The following is a 27147-nucleotide window of genomic DNA, read 5'->3' on the forward strand; positions in this document are numbered from 1 at the left end:
TGAATTAGCCCTTTTCTATCTTTTCATAAAAACTGAAGAATAATTCACGACAATCTCCATATAACTTAATTATTGCATTTGTGATTTATTGGTGTTCGTATATTATAAGGCTATTGAATGTGATTAAAGTGTGAAAATTAGATACTTACTTAAGTAGACAAAGTAAGCGCGAGAATTGTAATATCAATTGAGAAAGCATTAGGTTTGTGAGCTTTTATTTTGAAAACGAGTTGCTTGTGAGAAAGAACTAGAAAAATATCAAACGATTTTTCCTTATTGCCAACAGGGCTCGTACTCGCCACTAGGTTATACTTTTCAAGTAACTTTTGGTAATTTTTTCAAAATTTTGGCCACTGAACAGACTTTTGTCTACCAAAACTGCTTTATAGTTTCGCTATTTTTCCAAAAATTGGCAAAAATCTTCATTTTTTTGATCAGAAATTGCCGAAAAGCCCTTATTGTTTTGTTAAAAAATGTTGATTTTTATAGAGAGTTGCTACAAAGCTCTGCCTCTTGCTGAAATTATATTGTCAAAGTGTCGATATTTGCTGAAAATTTACAAAAATTTTCGTTGTTGACCAGATTTTCTTAAAAAGTGTTTAGTCCGGCATATGGCAATAGGAGTAATTGCACCCCCCCCCCACGCCGATCCTCCGGGACAACTTTTTTCTTAAAGGGGACATCCCAAGGAACATTTTAGAGCAAAGTTGCCAAAAAAAGTTGGAAAATGGCGGCCATTTTGATTGACAGGTCAGCGCAAATCGCAGATTTTGCGTTTTCACATAGGACTTGCACGAACGTTTTTCAAACTTTACAAAGGTAGATCGAAAGATCATGCAAAAACTTATCACCTGTCAAAATTTCAAGTGCTAAAGTGCGTTTTTCGATTTTTGGTGAATTTTTGAAAATCGAATTTAGGCCAAAAATGAGGGAAAAAACCAAAATTTTACCAAATTGACCAAGAAAGCTGAAATTTGGGATATACCCTATTTTCGACATGCCAAATCGATTGGAAACGGTTTCAACCCGTTTTGAGCAGTTCTGGAGCCTCCAGCAGATTTTTGAAACTCGAAATTCCCACAAAATTCCATCAAATTGGAGTTGTAAAGCTAAAATTTATTCTAAAAACTAATTTCAATACGCTACGAAGTACTGCAGGTAAATTTCAAGTCGTTTTGGATCCTCCAGCAACTTTTTGAAAATTCCTGAAGCCTCCAGCAGATATTTGAAACTTTAAATTTTCACAAAATTTCATCAAATGGAGATGGAAAGCTGAAATTTACTCTACACTCCAATTCTAACACCCTCTAAAGACGACTTCAGGTAAGTTCAAGTCATTTTAGAGCCTCCAACGACTTTTTTTTGAAAATTACTGGAGCCTCCAGTAGATTTTTGAAACTTGAAATTTCCCTAAAATTTCATCAACTAAGATGGAGAGTTGAAATTCATTCTGCAAACTAATTTCAATACGCTACGAAGTTGACTGCTGTGGAATTTCAAGTCGTTTTGGAGCCTCCAGCAACTTTTTGAAAGGTTGTATGACATTTTTTTGGAAAATTGAAATTTCCTAAAAGTAGCTGGAAGCTTCAAAACCATTTGAAACCACCATGTAGTCTGCGAAGTAAATTTAAGCTTGCCAACTCCATTTGATAAATTAATGTTGGGGAAATTTCAAGTTTCAAAAATCTACTGGAGGCTCCAGTAATTTTCAAAAAAGTCGCTGAAGGCCCTTAAATGACTTGAACCTACCTGAAGTCGTCTTCAGAGAGTGTTAGAATTGAAGTGTAGAGTAAATTTCAGCTTCCCATCTCCATTTGATGAAATTTTGTGAAAATTTAAAGTTTCAAAAATCTGCTGGAGGCTTCAGGAATTTTCATGAGTTGCTGGAGGATACAAAATGACTTGAAATTCACCTGCAGTACTTCGTAGCGTATTGAAATTAGTTTTTAGAATAAATTTTAGCTTTACAACTCCAATTTGATGGAATTTTGTGGGAATTTCGAGTTTCAAAAATCTGCTGGAGGCTCCAGAACTGCTCAAAACGGATTGAAACCGTTTCCAATCGATTTAGCATGTCGAAAATAGGGTATATCCCAAATTTCAGCTTTCTTGGTCAATTTGGTCAAATTTTGATTTTTTCCCTCATTTTTGGCCTAAATTCGATTTTCAAAAATTCACCAAAAATCGAAAAACGCACTTTAGCACTTGAAATTTTGACAGGTGATAAGTTTTTGCATGATCTTTCGATCTACCTTTGTAAAATTTGAAAAAGTTCGTGCAAGTCCTATGTTAAAACGCAAAATCTGCGATTTCCGCTGACCTGTCAATCAAAATGGCCGCCATTTTGTAAGTAAGGCCAACTTTTTTTTTGGCAACTTTGCTCTAAAATGTTCCTTGGGATGTCCCCTTTAAGAAAAAAGTTGTCCCGGAGGATCGGCGGGGGGGGGGGGGGTGCAATTACTCCTATCGTCATATGCCGGACTAGTTGTTTTTTAGCCAAAAATTGCCAGAAATCTCACTTTTTTGTGAAAAACGTGATTTTTTGTCAGAAATCATCAAAAAGCCCTGATTTTCATCAGAAATTTTAAAAAAGTCCAGTTTTTGGCCGAAATTATACTATTGTTAACGTCTTTTTTTTTGCCAAAATTTTTGACAAGTTTTATTTTTTCCAAACGTTTTTGTGGAAAGTTTGGCTTTTCCACCAAAAATATCCTAAATATTGCTGTTTTACAGAAAATTTCTTGAAAGTTTCGCTCGTTTTTTAAAAGTTACTAAAAAATCATCGCTTTTTTGTCAGAAATTGCTAAAACAAAAAAAGATTCAACCAGTAAACCTTTTTCAAAATATAGTCATGCCTCGTTTGTCGTAAAAATTTCTAAAAATTGTGGCTATTTTAAAAAATAAAAATAATACAGAAAGTTACAATTTTCTAAAAAAGTTCTGCTTTTTTGGCTGAAATTCTCAATGACAAGTTTTTTTGACAAAAATTTAACACGAATTATTCTTAAAAATTGCTAAATAGCTTCACTTTTTTCTAAAGTCACTCTAGTTTAACTTTTTACCAAAAGTTGCCTAGAAGTCTCAACTTTTTTGCTCAAAGTTGCCAAGAAATACCCTATTTTTTGCTAAAATTGTTCAAGTCTTGCTTTTGCCAAAATATGTACCTACCTTTTTCCTGAGAATTTTTTGAAAAATTTCACTTTTTTTCTGATAGTTACCTAAAAAGTTTAAACCTTGGCACGTAAAAATGGCTAAAAAGTTACGTTTTTCGTTTAAAATGTCTAAAAATTGTTGTTTTTTGAAAAAATTACAAAAACTCTAACTGTTCTCTGAAATTTGCTGAAATGTTTCGCATTTTTTCCACAGATTATCAAACAGCACTGCTTTTTATCGAAAACTATTCACAATTTTTGTATTTTGTCAAAAATGTAAGTCATGCTTTTTGGCAAAATGCAAAAAATTTCGCTTAATTTTTCAAAAAGTCTTTATGTAGGTATACTTTACTTTTTTTAAAAGCTGCTCAAAAGTCTCGCTTTCTTCAGAAGTTGTCAAAAAGCACTGCTTTTTAACAAAAAGTGCAAAAAATTCTGTTATTGGGCAAATTGTCGAAGTCTTTTTTTCATCTAAATTGTTGAAAAAGTTCGCTTTTTTACCAATAATTGCCAAAAGATCTCAGTTTTTTCTAAAAACTACTAAGGAATTTAATTTTAATAATGACTAAAATGAATTAATTTTTTTTTTGCTCAAAATTGCTAAGAAATGCCCTATGTTGTGCTGAAATGGTCCAAGTCTTGTTTTCTGCCAAAATATAGCAAACAGTTTCACTTTTTGTCAAAATTTCCAAAAAAGACCCAACATTGTTGCTTTTTTCATTTGCAAAAAATCTCACTTTTTTGACTAAAATTGAGAAAAAGCATCATTGCCTAAAAGTACAACTTTTTGCTAAATTGAATTTAATTGTTGTCTAATTTTTTTTCATGTTGAAATGTTTTGCTCATATTTTTATACATTATTTTTGGTTACGTTTTCAATTTATTTTTGGTTACCAAAGTTACCTTTTTTTTGAGGGGGGGGGGGGCTGAATACGAGCCTGCTGGTCAATCCATACCAATTTTGAGAAATTGCATATTCGTTTCGTTGGTTGAAAAAGGTCCTTCGAATAAATGATTCATTTTCAAAAATTTGTGACCTATTTTTGATTAAAGTGTTGTTGAATCATTAAAAAATGATTTTCCGCTGGATATTTTAAGGTTTGTGTGTGTTTGTAAGAAGAGAGAGGAATTATGTTTATGGATCAACTGTTCCAATTCATCAACGAATCACGATTCGTTGAAGTGACTTGGATTTTTTGTAAGGGGGGGGGGGGAGGTGCTCAGTCCAAAAATTTAGCTGAAATTGAAGACTTAATATCGATTGTATGTGATTTCAGATTTTAAATTTTCTTGCTCATTTTTCTTTTTGGTCACCTCATTTTATGAGAAAAGTGTCATGATCTTTCAGTTCTGGTTTTAATTGGAGTGGATTTTCGATTGGGGCACTGTCCAAAAATCCTAAGCAGTTTCAATCAAATTTATCGATTTTTGGTGGGTTTTTGCCTGTGTACTATTTTTTTAAAGTCGCACTATTTTTTTTATTGATGAATTTAAAATGAAAATGCCACGAAAACAGTTTTTCAAACTTTTGAATAACTTTGAACAGCTTTTTGATCGACAGTAAGGTAGAAGGAATCAAATTTTTTGAAGGGGGGAGTTATCAAAGACCATATCACAGATCCCCACAAGTTATTCGAAGAACCTTTTCAGTTCATTTGGGTACTATTCGAGATGAGTGATTTTGTAGTGAGAGAAAATTACGTTATTTCTCCCTCCACAATTTGCCAAAGCAATCCTCATCTCTACAAAAACAGGGTGTATTTTTTTTATCGATTTTCAATTCGAATTTGAGTAATACGAGTAGGTATTTCCCAAAGTTGACAAATCAACGCTTCAAGCATCGTTTGATATCCTCGACATTTCCGCTGTGCAAACTCGCTGTATAGTAGTTTCATGCTCGATATTCGAATATTCTAGCGAAAATATCGATTACAAGGTGAACTGAATAATATGCCTAAGTATATAAGATGACGATTACCATTATCGTTTTCCAAAGCGGTGTATTAGGTAATTAATTATCAACGAAGTAGATAACCGAGATACGAAAGCAAAAGGAAAGGGTTTGCTGAATATGATTTCAAAGGAAGTTGTAAAGGTATAGGTATAGAAGTTAGGCAGCAAGGTACATTTGGCATTCGGCGATTCGACGTTGGCGGTTTCAGAGAAGTCGATAGAGAAGCGGTTGAAAATTAAAAGATACGCGGCTGATGGAAAGGTGGTGAATACACGAATGCGATTACGATAATGCGATGTGTTAACTTTGCTAATATATATAAGGGTGTTTCCTGATAATTTAGGTTGTTATGTATAATAATTTTAGTATAGTGTGCTCGAAGCTGTATATGGATACATATAGAAATAGGAATAAAAGCTATCAGCCGCTGAATGAACCAGTTTGTGGTGAGAAAGCGTTGTCCCTCGTCAGTTTGGAACAAATAATGCGAAATGTCCTAACTTTGTTAACATTTTTATATAGATTATTATTTATTACTTAGGTATGTACTATATATGTATGGTTTAGGTACATATATAATATTTTAGATTATAGGTAATGAAAATAAAGTTATTTATAATGTAAGTATTAGGTACTTATACTGGTTTAAATAGGTGTATACCTGTATAATTGTGTTTAGCATTATAATATATTATTTACAGTGTTCTGCTTGGTTCAGCTGCAGTATTTATTTATTTATTAGATTATAAATATAAGATTATAGGTATACCATTTTTTTTTCATATTGGTAAGTTGACGTATCGTTCGGTTCGTTATGCTTTTTTTTTTACAATTTTATAAGTACGAGTATTAGGTACTCGATGCGTAATAAGCTGATTTACGATTATACGATATTATGGTACTAAAGCTATGAGTGTATTGGTGGGTGAGGTGTGCAAGGTTTATTCGAATGAGTGCTTTGCAAGATGGACTCCTCGTTAATTTGCGTACGATTTTTTTGCAATACTTTTCTCATATTATTTGACCATGCTGAGGGTAATTTGAACAGATCCTTCTTACTATTGAATTGTTCGATTGCTTCCTCTAAAGGAATTTATGGGTAATTTGAACAATAATCTCGAATCGATTTGGAACAGTTTTGAACTTTATAGAGCAGTTTGGTCGAAACCGTTTCCAATTTATTGGGGGGGGGGCAGAAACGATGTACCTACTTACATTTCAGTTTTTGAATTAATTTGGTTATTATGGTGATTTTTTCCTAATTCGATTTTTAAAAATTCATAATCATCTTAAGCACCTTGAATTTTGGCTGAAATGTGATGAAATATCAAGAACTTGGTGGAATTTTTTCGTTTTCGAAAGTACAATTTTTGGATAGTAACCCAGTATAAAAAACAGCTGTAGGGTCTAGATCGGCTCAAAACCACCCCTGTCGAATAAGAATTTATCGAAAAATGGGGGCATTATTTTATTTTCAAATGCCCAGTTTTGAAACCGGTTGAAATGATTATATTTTCAACAATTTGTTTTCCGATTGGTTCTACAAAAATTGCAGATCTCGTACTCTGTTCCTTTTTAAGGAACTAAGTTACCAAAGTTGCTAAAATTTTGTCCACTTTTTCAAAATTTTGGTTACCTACTGAAGTTATTGTTTTTTAAATTTCCAAAAATTCAATTTTTATCAAATCTTGGCCCATTTTTTGAAGAAAAAAAAAATAATATCAACAAGTAAATAATTTACGAAAGTGTACCTATTCACTTTTTGAATTTTTTCCATGGTTATACTTTCTTTCAAGCGTTAAGGTTACAAAGCCCTGCTTTTGGCTGAAATGCTCAAAGTCTCATTTTCTGCCAAAAATAGAAAAAAGTGCTTCTGTCAAAATTGATAAAAAGTGTTGTTTCTCACCAAAAATGAATGTTAAAAATTGTCGCTTCTTTTAAAGTTTCACTGTATTCTCCAAAAATGAACCAGAAGTCCTCGCTTTGTTGCCAAAAATTGCCAAAATTGTCAACGTTTCGCTTTTTGTCAATATTTTTCAGAAAAGTTTCAAAAACGTTTCGTTTTTATGGCAAAAATCCAGAAAGAATGTACTTACATTTTTTCCAGTAATTTTCTGTAAGTCTCACTTTTTGCCAAGAATTGGCAAAATTTTTCGATTTTCACTAAATAGCTAAAAAATTTTTTTTTTGTATTTTAAAATGAAATATTCGGGCTATTTTGAGATTTTTTTTTACATTAGAATGTTTTGCTCACGTCTTTAACTTTTTTTTGGAGGGGGGGGGAGGATTGGGTATGAGCCCTAAAATTAACAAATACATATATTTCTCTGAAATAACCTTAATTCTCAAGTTTGAGGCACAATCGAAAGGGGTCTTTAAAAAAATGGTGGAATAGGAGTTGAAAGATCTTAAAACTTTGGAATTTCACCAAGTGTACCTAATTTATACATGGTGGAAAACTTTTTTTCGTTTTAGGTTCCCATCCCATAAAGTTGTTTCCTCTGGTGAGAAAATAATTCCATGAAATTTTCAACTTTCTAGTTCCAACACCTCATAGTCAAGTACCTACTTACGTGAAATCAACTTATACTTATTTTAGCCACCTATTCTCAACCCATGACTAACCTGTGGATTGGGGGAGCTTTCATTTATACCCAAGTATTAATTGTGAAAAAAACATTTTTGGTAACGCCCTAAAGTTTTCGTTCTCCAACCAATCATGTTAGTAAAAATAAGTCGTTCCAGGAAGCCCCCTCCCCCCTAGTTATCAAAATGTAGGTACATATAAGAAATCCGAAAAATTACAATTTTTACGTTTCTTTACTTCCTTGGTTCATTTTCATAAGAAATACTCTCAATTTTTTTTGACCCATCTACATGATGAAAAAAGTGGAAATTGTCTACTTTCTCAAGAAAAAATGAATACATTTTTACGTTATTTTTCTTCAAATTTTAATCCTTGAATTTGGCCTATTTTCATCAGAAAAGTACTATTTAATGTTTTCGATTTACTCCCCCCCCCACTTCCATGATGAAAAAGTTGAACTAGGTCCCTCTTTCAGTTTCTAAAAATAATTCGATTTGTGGAAAGGGTAAAAAGTTTACAGTTGAGTTAAGGATGAGCTGAACTAGCCAAGATTATTGCTTGAGGGACCAAGGTTTTGTTCAATTTTTTAATTTTTTTGACTTTTTATTCTGCACAGAGACTCAGTGATGAAAAATGTTGAAATAATTTGTATCTACAGACATTAATTTTTCATCTTTTTCAATATTTTTCAACTTCATAAGCGTCCTGCAAAGAGACCAATATCATTTGGAGAATTAAAGGAAATTTTTCTTGAAAATGTGGTTATCTGAATGTGCGCTGACTAGAAATGAAACATTTTCAAAAACTTTGTACAGATATCAATTTTACATTGTGTTGTTTATTTTTTTGGACTTAAAGGGGCTTTATAAATAGAGGAATAAACATCATTTGAGGGTCCAACGAAGGTTTTTTCTTGAAAAGGAGAAATTCTAATGTGGAAATGAGATATTAAAAAAATGTTTTCCTGATTTTGATTAACTTATTCTTATCTTTTCTGATTTTTTTCAATTTTGGGGGCTCCTTTCTGAGAGGGGGGGCGAATATGGTTTAGAAGGCCGAAGAAAGTTTTTTCTGAAAAGGTGATCGTTTAAAAAAATGCTGACACAATTAAAAAGAATTTTTGATAAATTGAGTTTTTAAACATTAAAATTTTTTTCAACCTGGAAAGGGAGAAACACCGGCACCACTTTTTTTGCAGATGGGGAAAATGAAAAATATGGAATTATTTTCTCACCCGTGATAATAACTGGGGTGGGGGCGGGAGTTTGAAAATTTTGACATAGTAAGGTAAGTATAAGTACACCATGGTAAGACACCCTTCATGTATTTAATTCTTCATGCGATCAAATATTCGATGGAATCCTCATATTTTAAGCTTGATATGCCCTTCTGGAGGTGTATTTTATTTGAAAAATGAAATTGTATTCATATTTCCTTTACACCTCCCCTCATCACCCCTTTAAAAAAGCCAAAAATGGCATGGATATCGCTTTCTAAACATCAATTAAAAATCCCTGTGAGGAGGTATGAGTGGTGAAATGTGAAAATGCTATGATGATGTGTAGTGTATAATATGATATGGTTTAATTATGGAAATCTCATGCCAAAGTATGGATCACGTAAGTATGTACAAAGTATTACGTACCTAACCTACGTACATACATTTGATATTATGTACCTAGGTACAGTACAACTGAAACAAGCAAAACACTTGGCTAAAAATACTTTGCATAAGTAAATACGTACATACTATGTACGTTCTCATACATAAATGAAGCGAACGAAACAAAACTCAGAATGGAAATAAAAACTAGTTACCTACGTATCGTCTACATACGTGGCGCGCTTATTAATTACCGGTAATTACGAGTACAGCATTCGTTTTTGCTTTTTTTTTTTGGCAATTTTGAAATTCGCTCGGTTAAAACTAAGTATACAATGAGGACGTTTTTATTTCATGCAGCAATATCGATGGCAGCATTATCATGCGAGACATACGTACAACTTGTTTAGTCAAAGTCTTCTTTCGTCACGTGTAATTACTCTGACTTAGAGTACGCTTACGTATGCAAAAAAAATTATGCAGGAATTAGCCAGCGATGCGGGTTGTGTGGCGTGGAGTTGCAACGGCGCAGCAGCAGTAGAGTAGATTTAGATTACGATTATAAAAGTATAATATGTACAATTTTGTACTCTGGATTTAGCTGGAACGTGTTCTTGTAGGTATACCAGGCGTGATTAATTACGTAAGCTTATACAGCGCATGCGTTCTCTATTAATATAATAGTGTTTTCTTTTTTTGAAAAAATTAACGCTTTTTTGCGTTAATTTTGGTATTTGATGCGACGTAGTGGTAAAAATATGTACACTAATAATAGTATACTAAAGTTTAAGGTATTAAGGGTAGATCTATCTACACGTACTTATGTAATTCGCAGTACGCGAGATACAACAAAAGGTAAAAATAAAAAAGAACAACATCATGGTTTACAATAATCACATAACAAGTTGACATTCCGCATTATGTAAAAGCCTGAGGCATTAGTATTTATGAGGATTTGCGTTTGCACCATAACAAATGAGTACGTAGAGTATGGAAAAAAAATTAAGCGATAAACGGGGTAGGTAATTGTTCCTCACAAACCTGAATAAATTGATGGCCCGATTTTATAGAGCATTTATACGTGTGTTTTACGATAGGTATGTAATTTTCCACATTATATAGGTAGAACGTTACTCGTATATGTACTTGGTGTAAGCTTATACGAAGCGGTAATGACAGCCAATCTTGCAAGTCGTTGAAAAATTTTTCGAATTCGATCGATATGTTATACTTATAACATAACGGAACGAAGGTAATGCGATAGTTTGAATCGAAGATTGTATTTCTTCCAGTTTTAGTGATGAATTGGGGGGAGGATATGGATATAGGTATGTATTTTGGTGAATAGGTGTCGGTTGCAGAGATATAGCACGTGGAAAGTGCTGGAAATCTTATACTCATTCTCGTATGAAGGGATTCTCGCAGGATTAGAAAATATAACTTGAAGTATTTTGTGCGAGTTGGTGGTCTGAAAGTGCCAATGGGGACGAAATATTGAAAGGGCTTCGATTTCTCAAAATATCAGTACGAGAAATTCGAGTGCTGGTATGAGACTGAATCTTTTTGATACGATTCTAGTAGAGAATGAAAAGGCGAATTGTTTGAAAGGTCTATGGAACTGATTGAAATTGGGAGAGTGATTCGAATTTAATATGTTCATTGAATTTAATAGGTAGGAGTTTGTGCTGGCCAGAGGAAGAATCCAAACCAGCAGATTACTTTTGGCTCGAAGTAGTACGCAATAATACCCCTGACTTGTCGAAATTTCAAAGGCTGAGGTTGATTTTTGGAGCTTTGAGGACTTTTTGTAACATAAATCAAAGGGGTAAAATTGAAAAGCATAGAAACTTTTCCAAAATTGAACCATAGAATTCTAAAATTTATTTTTAACCCCTCCCCCTTCCCTTCCCCATCCGATTATTCCTCCCAATTAATTGAGAGCTGTTCCAGCTATTCTGAGCAGGTTCTGAAGCTTCTAAAAAAATCTTTGGATGTTACAATTTCGACTAAATTTTGGCAGAAATTTAGTTGTGCTTCTCTTTCAACCTCTCAGATCAATTTGAAACGGTTTTTGAATCGTTCTGGAGCCTCCACAGTGCTGCCTCATTCTGATTTTCAATCCTGAAAGTGCTGGAAAAACAGATGGTGTCGAACAAGCAGAAAATGAGTTGGAAAAATAGTTTGTAATCGGTCAAGTAGGTCACTAACTTGCATCAAATATGACTTATACGTGTTGGATTTTGATTGGGATAGATTTCAGAGCTTTTTTGGGTGAATGGAAATTTACGAAATGTCGCTGGAGATTCCAGAAAATCACCTTCAATCGATCTGCGAAGTTGAAATTGTGGTACTCGTCAAATTTCAGTTTCCAACTCAATTTTGGTGAAAATTTTGAGAAATTTGCGTTATTCCAAAAATTTTTTGGAGGCTCCAGAACTGCTCGAAATAGTTTAAAATCGCCTTCGAACGATTCGAGGAGAGTCAAAAAATAAGGTACTTATCAAATGTCTGATATTTACCTTTTTTTTGTGAAACTTCAATTTTTATTCACCTTCACCCCTAATTTAATTTTTTTTTAAATTTTTTAGAGCCCGAAAAATGAACCTCAGCTTGTAAAAGTTTGGCTTATGGGGTACTTCTGCATGTTTTTTCAATCTACAAGTAACTTTGTTTCGACCCAAACTTTCTCTCTGCTTTGGTGAGAATTAGATTTTCCTGACAATGAGAGAGAATTTTTTGGGTAGCCTGGTAGAGTGGATGAATAATATCAGGGCCTGATAATATATTTTTCAATTCAATTGTGACTCATCGAATTGATACCAGTTTTTGAAGCCATTTTCCAGTTCTCAGTTGGTTTCTCGATAGTCTAACTATAGTGAAAAAAGAAACTGTTTAAAAATTTTCAAGCAGGAATTTCCAATTTCTTAATTGTTTTTAACGCAATCATGAAGAAGTTGTGAAATTTTGTTTTATTAAACGAGTGAGCGCTGGAAAGATGAATTGGAGGAATCATGTTGACTGGAAACTGTTTTCAATTTTGAATTGAACCCCTCTCTAGATAGATTTAAAAAGCATACCCTAACCAAAATTTTAATCCTTGAAGTTCAAAATTTTAATCGTTGAAGTTCATTTTTGGGTTTTATGTGAATTTTTATACAAATCTGAAGGATGATTTTTCAACTTTTTCGTAAACAGTCCAACCTGCTACTTCAAAAATCACCTGTTTTGGGCCATTCCAGGAACCTCCAGCGAGTTTTCAATGTCCTCCTGAAATTTCAAATGCTAGTTTGCAGGGTCCAAAAATGAACTAGTTGAGTTCTTGAACTTGAGTTGGTGCTTATTGAGCACTCACTTGACATTTTTAGATGTTTTAAAGTTTCTGAAGAAAATTGAAAACATGCTGAAGCCTTAGAATGACACGAAGCAGGTAGTTTTTGAAAGAAAATAGGGAAAGAGAGAAAAGGGGTAGTGCTGTTTTTGTAATTGTGCCCAGTTCAAGAATTTTTTTATCGAAAAATAGAAGTATCTACATACAAATTCAACCTGTGGCCGGGGGGGGGGTAGAGGAAGCAAATTCCCTCAAGATTTTGAAAATGGTTTCTTATACGTTTTGCCATCAAATCGATTTCTTTGATCCTTTTACCAAAAAATGAATGAAAAACGAGCCTTGAGAATAATGTTGATGAAAATTGCCCGAAATCCAGAATTTTTTCGACTGAAATGCTCGACTTGTGTTTTAACAAGTTGTCTACAAGGTAGTGAAAGTAGTTGAAAGTTGGTAGTGAAAATAATAGTGAAAAAGTAGTGATTTTTAGCAAGTTTTCTGGATACATACTGAAAAATATGAAAAATTTGAAAAACCAAGTGACAAAGTTCATTGGAGCAGTTCTTCATAAAATTTGTTGGAAAACTGCAATTTCCAAAAAAAAATCTGGAGACCTCAAAACGGCTTAAAACCATTTCCAGTCGACTCGGGTTTCTAAAAATTCCCCCGAATGCACTTTCCCGGATGAAGAAATTCGAATTGATTGCCATTTTTCTGAATGATGAATTTCATGAATAAAAAAATTCTCAAAAAATCGACGACTTTTTCCCCTCTTTCTTCCTCTGAACAGCCTGTTTGCCAAAATGGACGAGAAAGTCTTGTGTTTTTTGGGGGGGTATTGCCAAAAACGCATACTTTTTGTCAAAATATAGGTGCCAAAAAATTTCTGTTTTGTAGGTCAAAGTTTCTAAACGTAGCTACTGCTTTTTTTACAAATATTACTTTTAAAAAATATGCTGTTTTTTAACCAAAATTACTAGAAAAAAAATGCAGTTTTTTTTTGCCAAAATCTCCCTCAAGCCTCACTTTTTTGGTCATAATATTCTCAAAAAGATCTTCCTTTTTTGGCAATTTGTCATTTGTTGTTTTTGAATTGTTTTATTTTTAATTTGTTTATTTTTCTAGTTCGTTCATTTTTTATTTTTAATACGTGCATACGAGAAATTTGTAACAACTTGAATAAATGTAGGTAGCGATGGTTTTATAATCATTGAGTCAATTTCAACTCCAAACTAAAAAAAAAAAAAAATGAAAAAACCAAAAACCGATTTTTTTTGGGAGGGGGAAGGTGCGATAAATATTTAGGAAGGAACGATTTTTTTTCGAAAGGTAATGGGATAGTAATGAACATGTAGTGATTTTTGGTCAAGAAATTCCTGTAGACACCCTGTTGAAATTCGCTAGATCTTTTGAATTATCAGTCAAAAAGTCCTCGAATTCGGAAAATTTTCATTGTTTCATTGAAAAAAACTTGGGCACGTAACCTCTCCCCTCCTCCTCGGGTCGAAATTAACCCCATGGAGTAAAAATTCCTCCGGATCTTAAATATATCGTAATGAAACAAGTAAGTCTATTTATACGCAATTTTCAAAGTAAAAACAGTCTTTTTTTGAATTAAAATATTTTGAAAAAATAAAAAGTTTACCAGGGGTCTTGAAGCACAAGTTGAAATCAATCTTTCGGGCTGAAATTTTCAGGATCTCATTTCTTAGGAAGAATTAACTAATATCGCTATTGAGAGCAACAAAATAAATCGAATTTTGAGATAAAAGTCACCCCAATTTAAATCGTTTGACTTCTTTTTCTTTTAGTTTTTTTTTTTTCAGGAGAGAAAGATTTTGATTTTATTTTTAAATGTGAAGAAATTTTCGATTTTTATGCATTAAAATAGAGCATTCAAAAGCCATAGTATTCCAAAATTTCTTAATTATTCAATTTTTCGGAGTTTTTGTTGCATCTATTTTTAAAACTTGAAATTCAGGGTTGTAGAGGGACAGAGGAATTGATTGATTTTTCCTGAATTATAACTGAGGCATTCGTACCCCTCTTCCAATCCTGTCAAGCATCTCTTCTCGGTCACTACAGCACTGATGCGATCGTTGCATTCCTCAAAGATATTGAATTTTAGTTTTACAGGCTGAAATGCAGTTCTTTTTTTTCGAAAAATGATGATATTTTTTTGATTTTTTGCAAAAAGGTTCAATTTGTTTTTTTATTGTCCAAACTCTGAATTTTTAATACATATTATGTTTCTTGAAGTTTTTTAATCCTTTTTTTTTTCATTGTTCATATAATTAATCTAGGTATCTTTATAAAGACAACGAGTTAATTTAACTCTCTATTATATCATCTACTCAAAGGTCAACTGTGGCAGGTGGCTTTACTGGGAAGGAACTAGTACATTAAATAAATCCAACTAATGTAGTTTTACATACACTCGAGTATGGTATGAGGTAAATAATTAAAAGCGTACAAAATACGAATAACTTGTAAAAAATATGGCGAACGCATCACAATATGATGGACAAATAGCACGGCATTATTCGTATCGGACCAAAAAAAGACTATATAGGAATGCTTGGTACAGAATGCAGTCTAAGGGTGAACTACTTCTATATTCAAAATCATTTTATTAAAGGGCTGGGTATTATTTCAAAAAAAATTTACGAGGTTCCTAAATTATTACGAGTAGATACGTAAGCGCAAGGTTGGCTGTCAGCCGGAATAAAAATTTTTAAAAATTAGAACTGGAGGTGCAAAGCAAAAGCAGAATATATATGAAAAATTAGGTAATTAAAAATTACGTATAAATGTTACGAGGGGCGTGGTTTTATTTTGAAAAATACCTGAAATACGGTCACCAAAGCCCATAACAACGAATCAAAGTTCTTTCGATCACGGTTTCCATTGTGATCTTCGAATTTACATCCAAACAGGTTCATTCCCAGTATACTATACAATAAATCAGTGTAATTAAAGAAGAACTAAACAAAATCTTCGGAGTAGAGTGTTAGGAAAACAACTGGTTCTTTTCCTCACACACAAAAAAAATTAGGTAATCAAAAAACAAAAATGTTCGAGTGTGTGTAACGATTTCAACGGTGAAGTTTTGGAATATAGAGAAATTATTATGACTTGGCCAAAGATTCGAAAAATGAGTCGAGTTAGAAAAGACGACATGAGATTCTTATCGACTTATAGACTCAGTAGAAGTAAATTTGTAGGTATACTTCACCATCGAAATGACTTTGCTTGATCGATATCGATGTACACTGTACAATGTTGATGAGATAGAAAAAAATCCAACTTGAATGAATGTTTCTCATTTTTTTTTTGCAGCCAACAGCCAAATAAATCCATTGGCGTGCATTCAGGATGTTTTATTGTCCTAAATCTGACTTTTAAAATTTATATCGTGTCTTTGAAATTTCACAATATTATTTCGCCGTCGAACCTATCCTAACGGTGTATTTTTTTGCGCTTTGCTACTTTTATGTCTTCCTTTCTTTGTGGTCGTATTTTTAGAAAAAATGTTTATTTTTTTCTTTCTTTTCTTTTGCTTTTTTTTTCTTTTTTTTTAAAACTGAGAATTATTGTACATTATTTACATATGAACGTAATTTATTGCGTGTGTTGATTTTTAAATCATATATTGGTTTAAAGTTAAATAGTTGAGCTTATTCGATAGATTTTTGTGTGATGACGTCGGTTGTTGTGTGTTAAATAGTTGTAATAATATTCGTGTGTTTTGAGGAGTAATATCGATACGAGATGTTTGGCAACGTTTTGTTAATGAATTTTTTTTTCGTTTGGTTTCAGAGTTCACACTGAATTGAGTGAGCCTGTTGTATCAGAATTGAATACTTTGATGATATCAGTCGAATTGAGGGTGAGTTGTGGATTTAAATTTATTAAAAATTGAGCTGTTTATTGATGTCGAGGAAAGTTTTGGTGTGATGTTTGAAAATGTCAGTCCTTATGAAATACAATCGAATCAGGGACTTGGAATGGTTATTTTTGAAGCCATAATGAGCTCAAATAACGTGATATTTTCGTATTATGTTTTTTTTTTTTTTGAAATGGAGACAAATTTATTTATTGATTAGTTTCGATTTCCATCATTTCCAAATAATTTAAAATTTCCAGAAAGATTTCAATCTTTTCCAAAAATCTTCAAAACTTGACAAAAATGTGACCTCCCCCCACTTTTGACGTATCTCGCCCAATAAAGATTGCCATTTAAGCAATTTTCAGTTGGCTGGTGGAGGGAACTTGAGTATTTTAGACAACCCGATCAGGCGATCAATGGGGGGGGGGGATGAACAGGACAATTCAGTCTGAAAATTCGGTGATGAAATTTTCAGCCCCTTGTATAACTTCACCCCCCCCCCTCCACAAAAAAAGGAGAAAAAATTACAATTTATGTTGCGAATTTTCATATTTGGGCATTTTTAAACAAACTTTTACAAAGTTTGAGGGTCGTTTATGAGAATTTTTAAAATATTTTTCAACTGTGTCTTTAAGAAAAATTTTCATTACGAATTTAGGAAAAAATTTCCTTCAAAAATTCATCAATCAACAGAAATTCAGTAAAAATTTATTCATAACAGTTCTCATGGAATTTTTGAAAATTTTTAATGAATTTTTTTGGGAGTGATTTTTTTAGAATTAAAACATTCAATTTTTTTTAACAGAACCAAAATTGTAGCTGCTCGAATTTATTGTTTGGTTTTTGGCAGATTTTTAATGCTTCAAATTTAAGGATTTTTTGCAACTTTCTATTTTTTTTTTTTTGTTACTTTTTTGTTTTCTTGGTTACTTTTTTAAATATATTTATTCCCTGAAAGTGGCGAAAATTAGCCCTGAAACCAATTCCAATTCTCTTGAAACCAATTTCATCGTTTCGAGCCATTCTTGAGGCTCCAGCATGATTTTCGATTTCTCGAGAATTTTGAAATTTCTCCAGAAAGCAAAAATCGAGCTGTGGCTTATTCCAGACCTGTTGAAAGAGTTGCATTTGAGGCAAATTTCAGGCGGATTTCTCGAGAGCATTTTTTTGACCAGCACAAAACAGGAAAAAATTTCACAAGATCAAAAATTTTCTGTTCGTAAGAAAAATTTTTGAAATTTGCACCAATGGCTGTAGTATCTTAATGTCCAAAACTAACCCTCCGAATCAAAATGTCATTGTCACCATTCTGAGTCATAATGGAGCTTCCTGCGTGATTTTATATTTCTTCAGGATCATCAGAGAAATCTAAATAAGAATAAACTCGATTTTTGGCTACCTAAATTAATTTCCATGTCTTTTGGAAAATTTCAAAAAATTTTGGAAAAATTGAGAATTGCACTGTAAGCTTCAGAATTGCTCGAAATGGTCAAAATCGGTTTTTGGAATTGATATTGGTTTCAAGACTGATGCTTTTTCATCATTTTTAATGAACAAATTCAATAGGTATGCTTACTTACTTATTTCATTTTATTTTATTTTTTGAGAAACATAAACCGCTGAAATGGCAATTTTGAATTCTCAAAAATTCACCAAAAATCAAAAAATCAATTTGGGCACGTAAAGTTTTGACTGGGGCGGGGGGAGGGGAGCGGTTCAGGTCATGTTTTCGCCAAAAATTGGGGTTTTGAGAAAATTGGAAGTGGATACCTTGAGCGGAAATTGACCTCTAGAAAAAATTACTGACAAAATTGGTGATTTAGGGCCGCAAAGTGCCTTATTTCTGTCTATCATGCTTCCTAAATGATGCAAAGTCAAAATTGTCTCCCAATTTTTTTTTTAAAATAATTTTTCATCTCAGTAGAGTTTAGCCCCTTCAAATCTCAGGTTATGCAATTGTGCGTACTTTCATTCAAGATGGGTTGCCTATGTTACTCGTGAAGAGGGCAAAAATTAGTTGAAAAATAAATTTTTAGCTGCTTTGATTCATTTTGACGTCTGTCGTTGGAAAAAAATTCAAAATTGATGGAAAAATCACCGAAGTCTTCTCCAAGTTTCAGATCTCCGAAAATGGCACAAATTATTATTTTTTTTTTTCAAAAGTGTATTTGCAAAGTACATAAAATAGCGTTTTTTAAACTTTTCAAAGTTCATCTAAAACCTTAAGCATTAAATAAGGAAGCTGAAATCGTAATTTTGGTGGTTATAGAATAAGGATTATTTTTCCAAAAATCCAAATTTCGTCGATAGAGAAATTATGAAAGAGGGAGGGGGTTGAAAAATTTCTAAATTTTTGAGAGAGGCCCAAAAACATTTTCTAGACATTTTGAGTAGCCTTCTAAAATCCACTCGAAAATCACAGGCTTGACTTACATATTATGTACTATAAAAATCTGAATAAGAATTGACCCTAAGAATCAGGAATGTGTCACGATATTCCCTTTCTCCTGTATTAGTGTTCAATGTTTTTTTCAAAATTGAGAAAGACTTTCGTTCCCTAAATTTCTGGACCACACGTGTTGCCAAATATCTCGTAGTATAAAAAAAAAATGCATGTATAATGTTGTGTTATCATAATCTAAGTATAAAATATATGTACGTAAATTAAAAATAAAAGCATGTGAATATAAATGTCCGAACGCTAGAAAGATTGTATTACCTGAAGATGAATATGAACAAAATTAACAGCGAAAAGAAGACGGCAACGTTATCCATGGTTCTGAGCATGACAAAAAGTTGTCTCCGTAAATTGGGCATGAATCGTACCAATTTTAATATTCGTAGTAATCTAAAAGTACGTAAAACGCTTAGGCCGGAATTAGAACTTTCGTATCCTTCGAAAAACGATTGGCCTAATTCGATAATGCTGCGGAAAAGAATAAGGTGTAATATTGTAATTAGTATACATAGCGACGAAACGAAAGGCGACAGAAAACGTGCGGTAAAACTATCGTAGTACTACCTATTGCATTATTTTAACGCAATTAAAATAGCGACACAGAAGACGAGACTATTCTATGGAAGAGTTTTTACCTTAGTATTACGATGACACCGTCGAAAACATTAAAACCGTTGCTAATGTAGCCGAATACACCGTCCGCTATTATCTTTAGTATCATTTCGGCGGCGAATATCAAGGAAAATGCGATATTGCTAATTTCAACGATTACCGTTAGTTCTTGCGGCTGTTAAAATGGCGACAATTGTTTATAAAAAGATTGCTAGTGCGGTAAATTGCTGCATCGTATGGTGTGTAATGAAGTGTATTGCAGTTATAACTAAAAGTAAATGATATTATGTAGTTGGAGGATGATACCAACCTGATTGTGGTATTCGATACCCATGCTGAGAGTATTTATAAGAATAGCTAATAATATTCCTTGTTGGAATCGTTTATGATTAACCAGTCTTTTGATTAGTTTGCGTAATACAGAACACCAGTGCAGGCAGTACTTATTGAATACGTATATGGTATTGTGAAGACAACATTGATTACATATTCCTCGATTTTGGTAATCCGAAGAATTTCGTCTTCTGCTGGATCGATCGCTCTGCAATAGATGCCAATAAAGTACAATATTAGAGAAGCATTCACGGTTGAATGTCTGAGAATGAGATACACTTACCCTTAAATGAGGCTGATCGACGAAACATATGGTAGGATTATTCGGAGGCACCCATCTCCGCGATTGATTCGATAATATACTTTGGCTTAACGAATTAAATAATGAATCTAAAGCTAATTGGCCAGTAGGAAGTGCAGCTGATAGTGCTCCACTCAGTGCGAGTAATTCTTGGCAACTCATCATCGTATTGGTTACCGGAATAGTTTGAGTATTCTGCAACCACAAGTATACAGGATACGATTAACATAACGCTGCTGAGAAATTATCGAAGGTGAAGAGATGGTTTGAAGAAAAGAAACATACCGGTATAATTTGCCAAATGTTGCCGTCTCCAGCTTGAGTCATTTTTTCGCTGGAGCAAACGTTTTTCGTGGTTTCACCCGAGGTGCTTTCGTTCGAATGGAGTAACACTACGTCGCTGAAAACCACGTTGCTTTGGCGTCGAGTCGAGTTTTTGCTCGGTGATGCGGTGATATATTTGCTCGATGCCTGAAAAAAAACCATATTGGGTTGGTTTTTAGTGAACTTGTGGCTAGAATGGGAATTTTAACGTGTGTAATTTTGGTCAATGTAGGTTCATAATCGTCTTATTTACTCTTTGAAGAGATGCTGGGAGCAAAAAGTGAAGTCATTTTTATTTTCCAGAACCCAAAAATTGAATCTGTCATACTTAATTGGGTGTTTTTTTTTCTTTCTTTCAAATTCGTCTTCGGGCACAGCTAGGGAGCATGTTGAATATTGAATTATGAAAACTTATTCATCTAATTGGCACCGAATAAAACTTGAAAGTTTGAAATTCAACTCTCCTCTCTCCTCTTGAAGACGAATCGCTGAAGAGGAGGGTAAAAATGAGATCCAATCAGAAAATTGAGTAACCATTTTTTAGAATTTTTGTTTCTATCAGAAGGAGGTTTACGTTCTCAGAGGGGGGGGGGGTCTTTTTAAAAAACTGAGGTCATTTTCGCACTCAACATTTCCAAAAACAAGTCAATCGATGAATCAAATGCCCTTATTTTAAAAGTGCTCATTTCAGGGCTCGCACTTAGTTACTTTTTAAGTACCTAATTGTAAGTTGCTAAACTTACAAAAACTAAATTTTGGTTACTTTTTCTAATTTCTGGTCACTGAAGTTGCTTGCTATCAGTCAAAAACAGCAAAAAGTCAAAACCACAGTAAAAATTTCTAAAAACTTTTTTTTTGTTGAAAATTACTCGTATTTTTTTTGCTGAAAATACTCATTTTTTACGAAAAAGTCTAGTGTTTTGCCGAAAAATTGCAAAAATGTCTCACTTTCCTCTCGAAAAGTTGCCAAAATTTTCCTATCATTCATCAAAAATTTCAAATAAGCCTCAAATTTGTATGAATAATTACCAGTAAGTTTCGCTTTTCGGCCAGAAATTACTAAAAAGCTCTCCCCCTTTACTAAAATTGCTGAGTCCTGCTTTCAAACGAAAATAACAAAAAGCTTCTTTTTTGTCAAAGTAGCCAAAAAATGTCGTTTTTTCCAAAAATTATTGGATATTTTTCACTTTTTAAAAAAAAATTCCCAAAAATTTCAACTTTTTTTTACACAGAAACTGCCAAAAATTCATGCTTTATAAAAATTGTCGAAGTCTTTTTCTTTCAAACAAAAATATTGAAAAGTTTTCCCTTTGTCAAAGTAGCAAAAATGGCTCGTTTTTACCAAAAATTATTCAATATTTTCGCTTCTTTCAAAGAATTTCCAAAAATTTCAACTTACAAATTTACAAAAACTGCCAAAAAACGTGCCTTTTATTAAAAAATTGTCAGTCTTGAGTCTTAATTTTTATCAAAAGTTTCGTCTTATTATTACCAAGCAAAACAGTTTCACTTTTTAATAACAATAATTATCAAAAAATTTTGTTTTTGGCCGAAATTGCCAAATTCTTCCTTTTACCTAAAAATTATCACTAAATCTCTTCTTTCTGCAAAATATTGCCGATGAGAAAATGTAAGTTTTGTTTTTTTGTGAAAAGTTTCTGAAAAGTCCTCCACCCCCTTTGCTGAAATTTTTAATGTCTTACTTTCAAACAAAAATAGAAAAAAGAGTCTCTCATCTTATCAAAGTTACAAAAGAAGTTTACTTTTTGCTTTTTGGCGAAAAAATCCTCAAGTCTTATTTTTTTGTTAGAAATTGCCAAAAACCCTGCTTCTCATTGAAATTTATCTAAATTGTATTTTATTTTTGACAAAAATTGGTTGTTTTGCGATAAAATTTCCAGTTTTGTTTTTGGTAAAAAAATTACCAAAAATGTTCACTTACTTATCTGCTAAAAATAGCCAGCTGCAAAATTATCTAACTTTTATGATGAAAATTGAGAAAAAGTATCACTTTTGAATCGAAAGTACTTTTTTCTGCCAAAATGAAATTGACAAAGTCTCGATCAAGTTTTTTTGGTGATTTTTTTTCTGCATCAAAATTTTTTGTTCACGTTTTGTAACTTTTTTGGACCTTCTTTGGTTGTTTAAGTTACTGTTTTGGGAGGGGAGGGGAGGGGAGGGGAGGGGAGGGGAGGTGCTGGAGGGAGGATCGAGTGCGAGCCCTGTCATTTTGAAAATGGTATGTCTCAAAATAGCTACAAAACTTACATTGATGGTATCTGTCAAGTTATTTTCGAATTCGGCTGGCACTTGAAGCGCCATTTTGAAAAAATGTTGAAAGTTTTAAAGAAATTTTGTGGTTGCGAATCAAATTTCAACATATTTCTTGAACATTGAAATCAATTTGGAGCCAGGTGTAACGATGGCGGTGTTGCACACTCCCAAAAAAGTTCAGAATGGAATAATATCGACTTCTTTTTGGCGTTTTTCCTTATTCTTCAACCCCCTCCCCTCCCCCTTTCTGAAGTCAGAAATACCAATTCGTCATAAATTTCAGACACTATAGTGAACCTAAACAAGCAAACCGCCAGCAAAAGTCGAATTATAAATAATACGGCAAACTGGTTAGGCAATTTTATTAACATTTTTGGGAGGGCGCGTCACGTAGTTCGTTTCCACGACGTTGCCGTGGTAAAATTCCAATCGACGCGCTCGACCTTGAATTTTAATCACGTAACATTGTGACATTTTGAGATTTTTGACTTGACTTGACTTGATTACTCGAACGGATATCTTACGAAGGTCAAATTTTTCTTTCGAATTGTAATGTCGATGATGAACCGAATTTCATAGTTTGGAAGATCACTGAAGCCCTTTTTACGGCCATTATTATGTAAAAGGGCTTGAATGCAGATTTTCAGAGTTGAAATAGTTTTCATAAGTTGAAAGTTCAATTTTGAAAATTGTGTTCAATTCGAAGCTATGATTTAAAGTGAGATTCTGAAATAAAGTTCTGCAAAAGCGATTTTTAATGATAGTCAAAGTTCAAAACGCCATGTTTTCAAAATGAAACTTCTTGTAGAAAGAAAACTCCCCTCCCCCGAAATTGGGGCAAAGTTTCCAAAAATTGTCGAAGTCATGTGACATATCGAAGAACATGTTTTCGTAGGCTCTGAATACGATTATGGTCTTACTTTTTCGGTCTGACCTCTCCCATGACCTCAGTGCCCTCTTCATTGAGGTCAAAACCTGAAAATATTGTCAAAGTCGTGTGACATATCGAAAAACATGTTTTCGTAGGCGCTGAATACGAATATGACCTTATTTTTTCGTTCCGACCCCTTCCTTGACCTCAGTGACCCCTTATTGAGGTCAAAACCTGAAAATATTGTCGAAGTCGTGTGACATATAGAATAGTATGTCTTTGAAGGTGCCGAATACGAATATGCCCTTATTTTTTCGTTCCGACCCCTTCCTTGACCTCAGTGACTCCTCATTGAGGTCAAAACTTGAAAATGTTGTCGAAGTCGTGTGACGTATCGAATAGTATGTTTTCGGATATGCTGAATTCAAATATGACCTTATTTTTTCATTTTGACCCCTCCTGTGACCTCGGTGCCCCCTTCATTAAGGTCAAAACCTGAAAATTTTGTCGAAGTTGTGTGACATATCGAATAGTATGTCATTGAAGGTGCAGAATACGAATATGACCTTATTTTTTCGTTTCGACCCCTCCTGCGACCCCGGTGCTCTCTTCATTAGGGTCAAAACCTGAAAATATTGTCGAAGTCATGTGACATATTGAATGGTATGTTTTCGAAGATGATGAATTCAAATATGGTCTTATTTTTTTATTTTGACCCCTCCTGCGACCCCGGTGGTGCACCCTTCATTAGGGTCAAAACTTGAAAGTATTGACGAAGTCGTGTGACGTATCGAATAGTACGTTTTCGAAGATGCTGAAGTCTAATATGACCTTATTTTATTTTTTCATTCTGACCTCTTCCTTGCCCCCGGTGACCCCTTCATTGAGGTCAAAACTTGAAAATTTTGTCGAACTCATGTGACGTATCAAATAGTATGTTTTCAAAGATGCTGAATTCAAATATGAGCTTATTTTTTCGCTCTGACCCCTCCTGTGACCCCGGCGCCCCTTCATTAGGGTCAAAACTTGAAAATATTAACGAAATCGTGTGATATGTCGAGTAGTATGTTTTCCAAGGTGCCGAATACGAATTGGACCCTATTTTTACAATTCGGCCCGTATTATGGCCCCTAAGGCCTCAGTCTGCTTTCTTCAAAGAAAACCAATAACAGTGTTTTCGTATCAATTCATCACTTTAAACATTCTACGATTGCTCACCTGATCGTGATCCGATAGATCTTTTCTGCTGATCGAAGAATTGACCGAACCAACTCGCAAAATCGCTGGCGTCGGTTGTGACCTAATGCTATCTTCTCGTTGGCAAGAAGAATCTTCTCGACTTTCTGGCTTATTTTTGGAGCTCTCTTCTAGCGCAAAAAAACACACAGGAAACGAGTTAAATTATTCTTCAAGTATTATTAGCTCGTCTTAAGGTAATGGAAATGTAAAATATAAGGCAATGCTAAGGATTAAGTATACACGGTTGCCAACTTTACCTTCGGCGGAACTCGATAAGTGCTGTAACGGCAGTGTTGTAGCGGCAGTTTTTGATATGCGTTTCGCTTCTTTTTTCTGTTGCCTTGTATATCTCCATACACGATACCTTTTAATCAGTCTTCGTTTGCCGCGTCGATATATATGTGCGATGTATCTGCATGTTCGCAACAAAGTAGGTATGTGAGTTTTACACGATATTAAATAAGTATATGAGAGAGAAAGCTCTCAAAGCAGAAGGTGTGTGCCTAAATCTACGAATATAATTATTTTTTTGCGCGTTCGAGATGAGAATTGGAGGCAACAACGTATAAATTAGGCAGGTTTTGTTTTCGCGGTATCCATTACGATGAAAGAGGGTGAGAAGGGGGTGGTGCAGTGAACTCGGAAGTGGCGGGTAAACTTGGAATGTAATTAATCTTACGAATTCGAACAATACGTCGTGTTTACTTAATTATACGCGATAGTCTATATATACCTACGTAGATATAGAATAAGAGAGGAAGATACAAGATATACGCGAGTCGCGACGACGAAGCGAAGATGCGACGCTAGGATGCTGAATGATCGCAACAGCTATGTAGATGTGGTACCTCTGTAGCTAAAATGGCGAGCTGAGGTGCGACGAAGGCGTTTTATATCCACTCGCCGCATCTCTCGGAGCCTGGAGGCTGGAGGCTGGTTTCCATTTGTTTTGGTTGCACATTCGTATATATAAATAGGTACGCGAGATCTACTACTATCTCATTTGTCAACGCAATGTTGTTGTTTTTTTTTTACTCCTTCATCGCCACGTATTTTACGTATAAAAGAGATAGAGAGAGGACGAGGCAAACTACGCTATTGCAAGCTTCGGTGCGAAATTAATCACTTTCTTACACGTGGTGCGCGGTGACGGCGGCAATGGCACGATTCCCTCTTCACGCACCTTTTTATACAGGCACCGAATTCCACCAAAATTCTAGCCGTAAATATCGATGTTGGTAGTACACGAGGAGCGAGATTAATGGCGTTTGTCGAAGCTATTCGCGTATTAAAATAGAGAGAAACAGGCACGAAGCAGCCAGCAGGCTGTACAGTGAACAGCGAAGAGCTAACAGCGACGAGCTCACGACTTACTTGATCATTTCAGCGTAGCAGGAATTTGGCTCGGAATTGTTGGTCGACGAAGCCAACGTGCTGGTTGAATGGTATCTGGCTCTTTCCAGTCGCATTCTTTCCATTTCGCGTTTCTTTGTCTCGGAGAATTGAGTGGCTATTACGACTAGGCACAGGTTGATCATAAAAAACGAACCTATCTGCGTATTCGAATGAATGCAAATCCAACGAGAAACAGAAATAAACAAAAAATGATACAGATGAGAAGCGAAGATACATATTTACTATCGTTGAAATGGATTAGGGTTGAATATAGTTGTGGGGTAAATCTGGTAAAAATTTTCGGTACGCCTCATTCGGTGTAAATATTTGCAGATGGTAGCGGTGGCGTGATCTTGAAAGGAAACTGCTGGAAGCCTTAATATATTATACGAGTATACTGCGAATCTAGTAGGAGTTATACGTAAGAGTGATGAAGGTACAGGTAGTGACGAATTCGAAATTAATGTTTGTATTATGTTTACAAAGCGAAAAGTTTTAACAGCTTTGATGGTTTAGAATTAGGTGTATATAGTTTGTCGATGAAATATAATCGGCTTGTTTGTACGACGTAGGCACTCGTGGGAATCGCCTCGAAAAAGATGATGCGCAAAAGGAATACGAATCGAAAAGTACGAGTGATAATCCAATTATTCAAATCGAGGTTGAGACGCGGAATTGAATTACGATTTCGAGTAAGTGTACACGAATGTACGATGTGTTCTGCTGATTTGTTTGTAGCTGTGGTGGAGATTTTATTCGGGCTGGTGTGCCTGTAGATCGAATGCAATTTGGTGTGGCCTTGAGTTGAAGTTGAATTATAATCGTGTGGA

The 27147-nt window shown here is 34.1% G+C and overlaps 1 protein-coding gene and 1 long non-coding RNA gene across 4 annotated transcripts in view; one reads left to right on the forward strand and one right to left on the reverse strand.

Annotated features, from left to right (window-relative positions):
• The window catches only part of LOC135834789 (voltage-dependent T-type calcium channel subunit alpha-1H-like), a 472203-nt gene that overhangs the window by 15725 nt on the left and 429331 nt on the right, over positions 1–27147 (reverse strand). Inside the window, exons 9-17 of one of the 3 annotated variants that reach the window (XM_065348773.1) lie at positions 26297–26475; positions 25180–25334; positions 24902–25050; positions 20500–20685; positions 20197–20409; positions 19891–20121; positions 19604–19755; positions 19230–19436; positions 15468–15573 (exon numbers count right to left, since the gene is read on the reverse strand). In XM_065348773.1, the coding sequence (XP_065204845.1) occupies positions 15468–15573; positions 19230–19436; positions 19604–19755; positions 19891–20121; positions 20197–20409; positions 20500–20685; positions 24902–25050; positions 25180–25334; positions 26297–26475 (1578 nt within the window). The remainder of the gene's footprint in view (positions 1–15467; positions 15574–19229; positions 19437–19603; positions 19756–19890; positions 20122–20196; positions 20410–20499; positions 20686–24901; positions 25051–25179; positions 25335–26296; positions 26476–27147) is intronic. The other 2 variants (XM_065348765.1, XM_065348758.1) reach the window with 2 other exon arrangements.
• Positions 1–27147, forward strand: part of LOC135834927 (uncharacterized) — a 191803-nt gene that overhangs the window by 872 nt on the left and 163784 nt on the right. Inside the window, exon 2 of the long non-coding RNA XR_010556794.1 lies at positions 16441–16510. This is a non-coding gene — a long non-coding RNA (uncharacterized LOC135834927). The remainder of the gene's footprint in view (positions 1–16440; positions 16511–27147) is intronic.

This window comes from Planococcus citri, chromosome 1 (assembly GCF_950023065.1).
Source record: "Planococcus citri chromosome 1, ihPlaCitr1.1, whole genome shotgun sequence".
NCBI lineage: Eukaryota > Metazoa > Arthropoda > Insecta > Hemiptera > Pseudococcidae > Planococcus > Planococcus citri.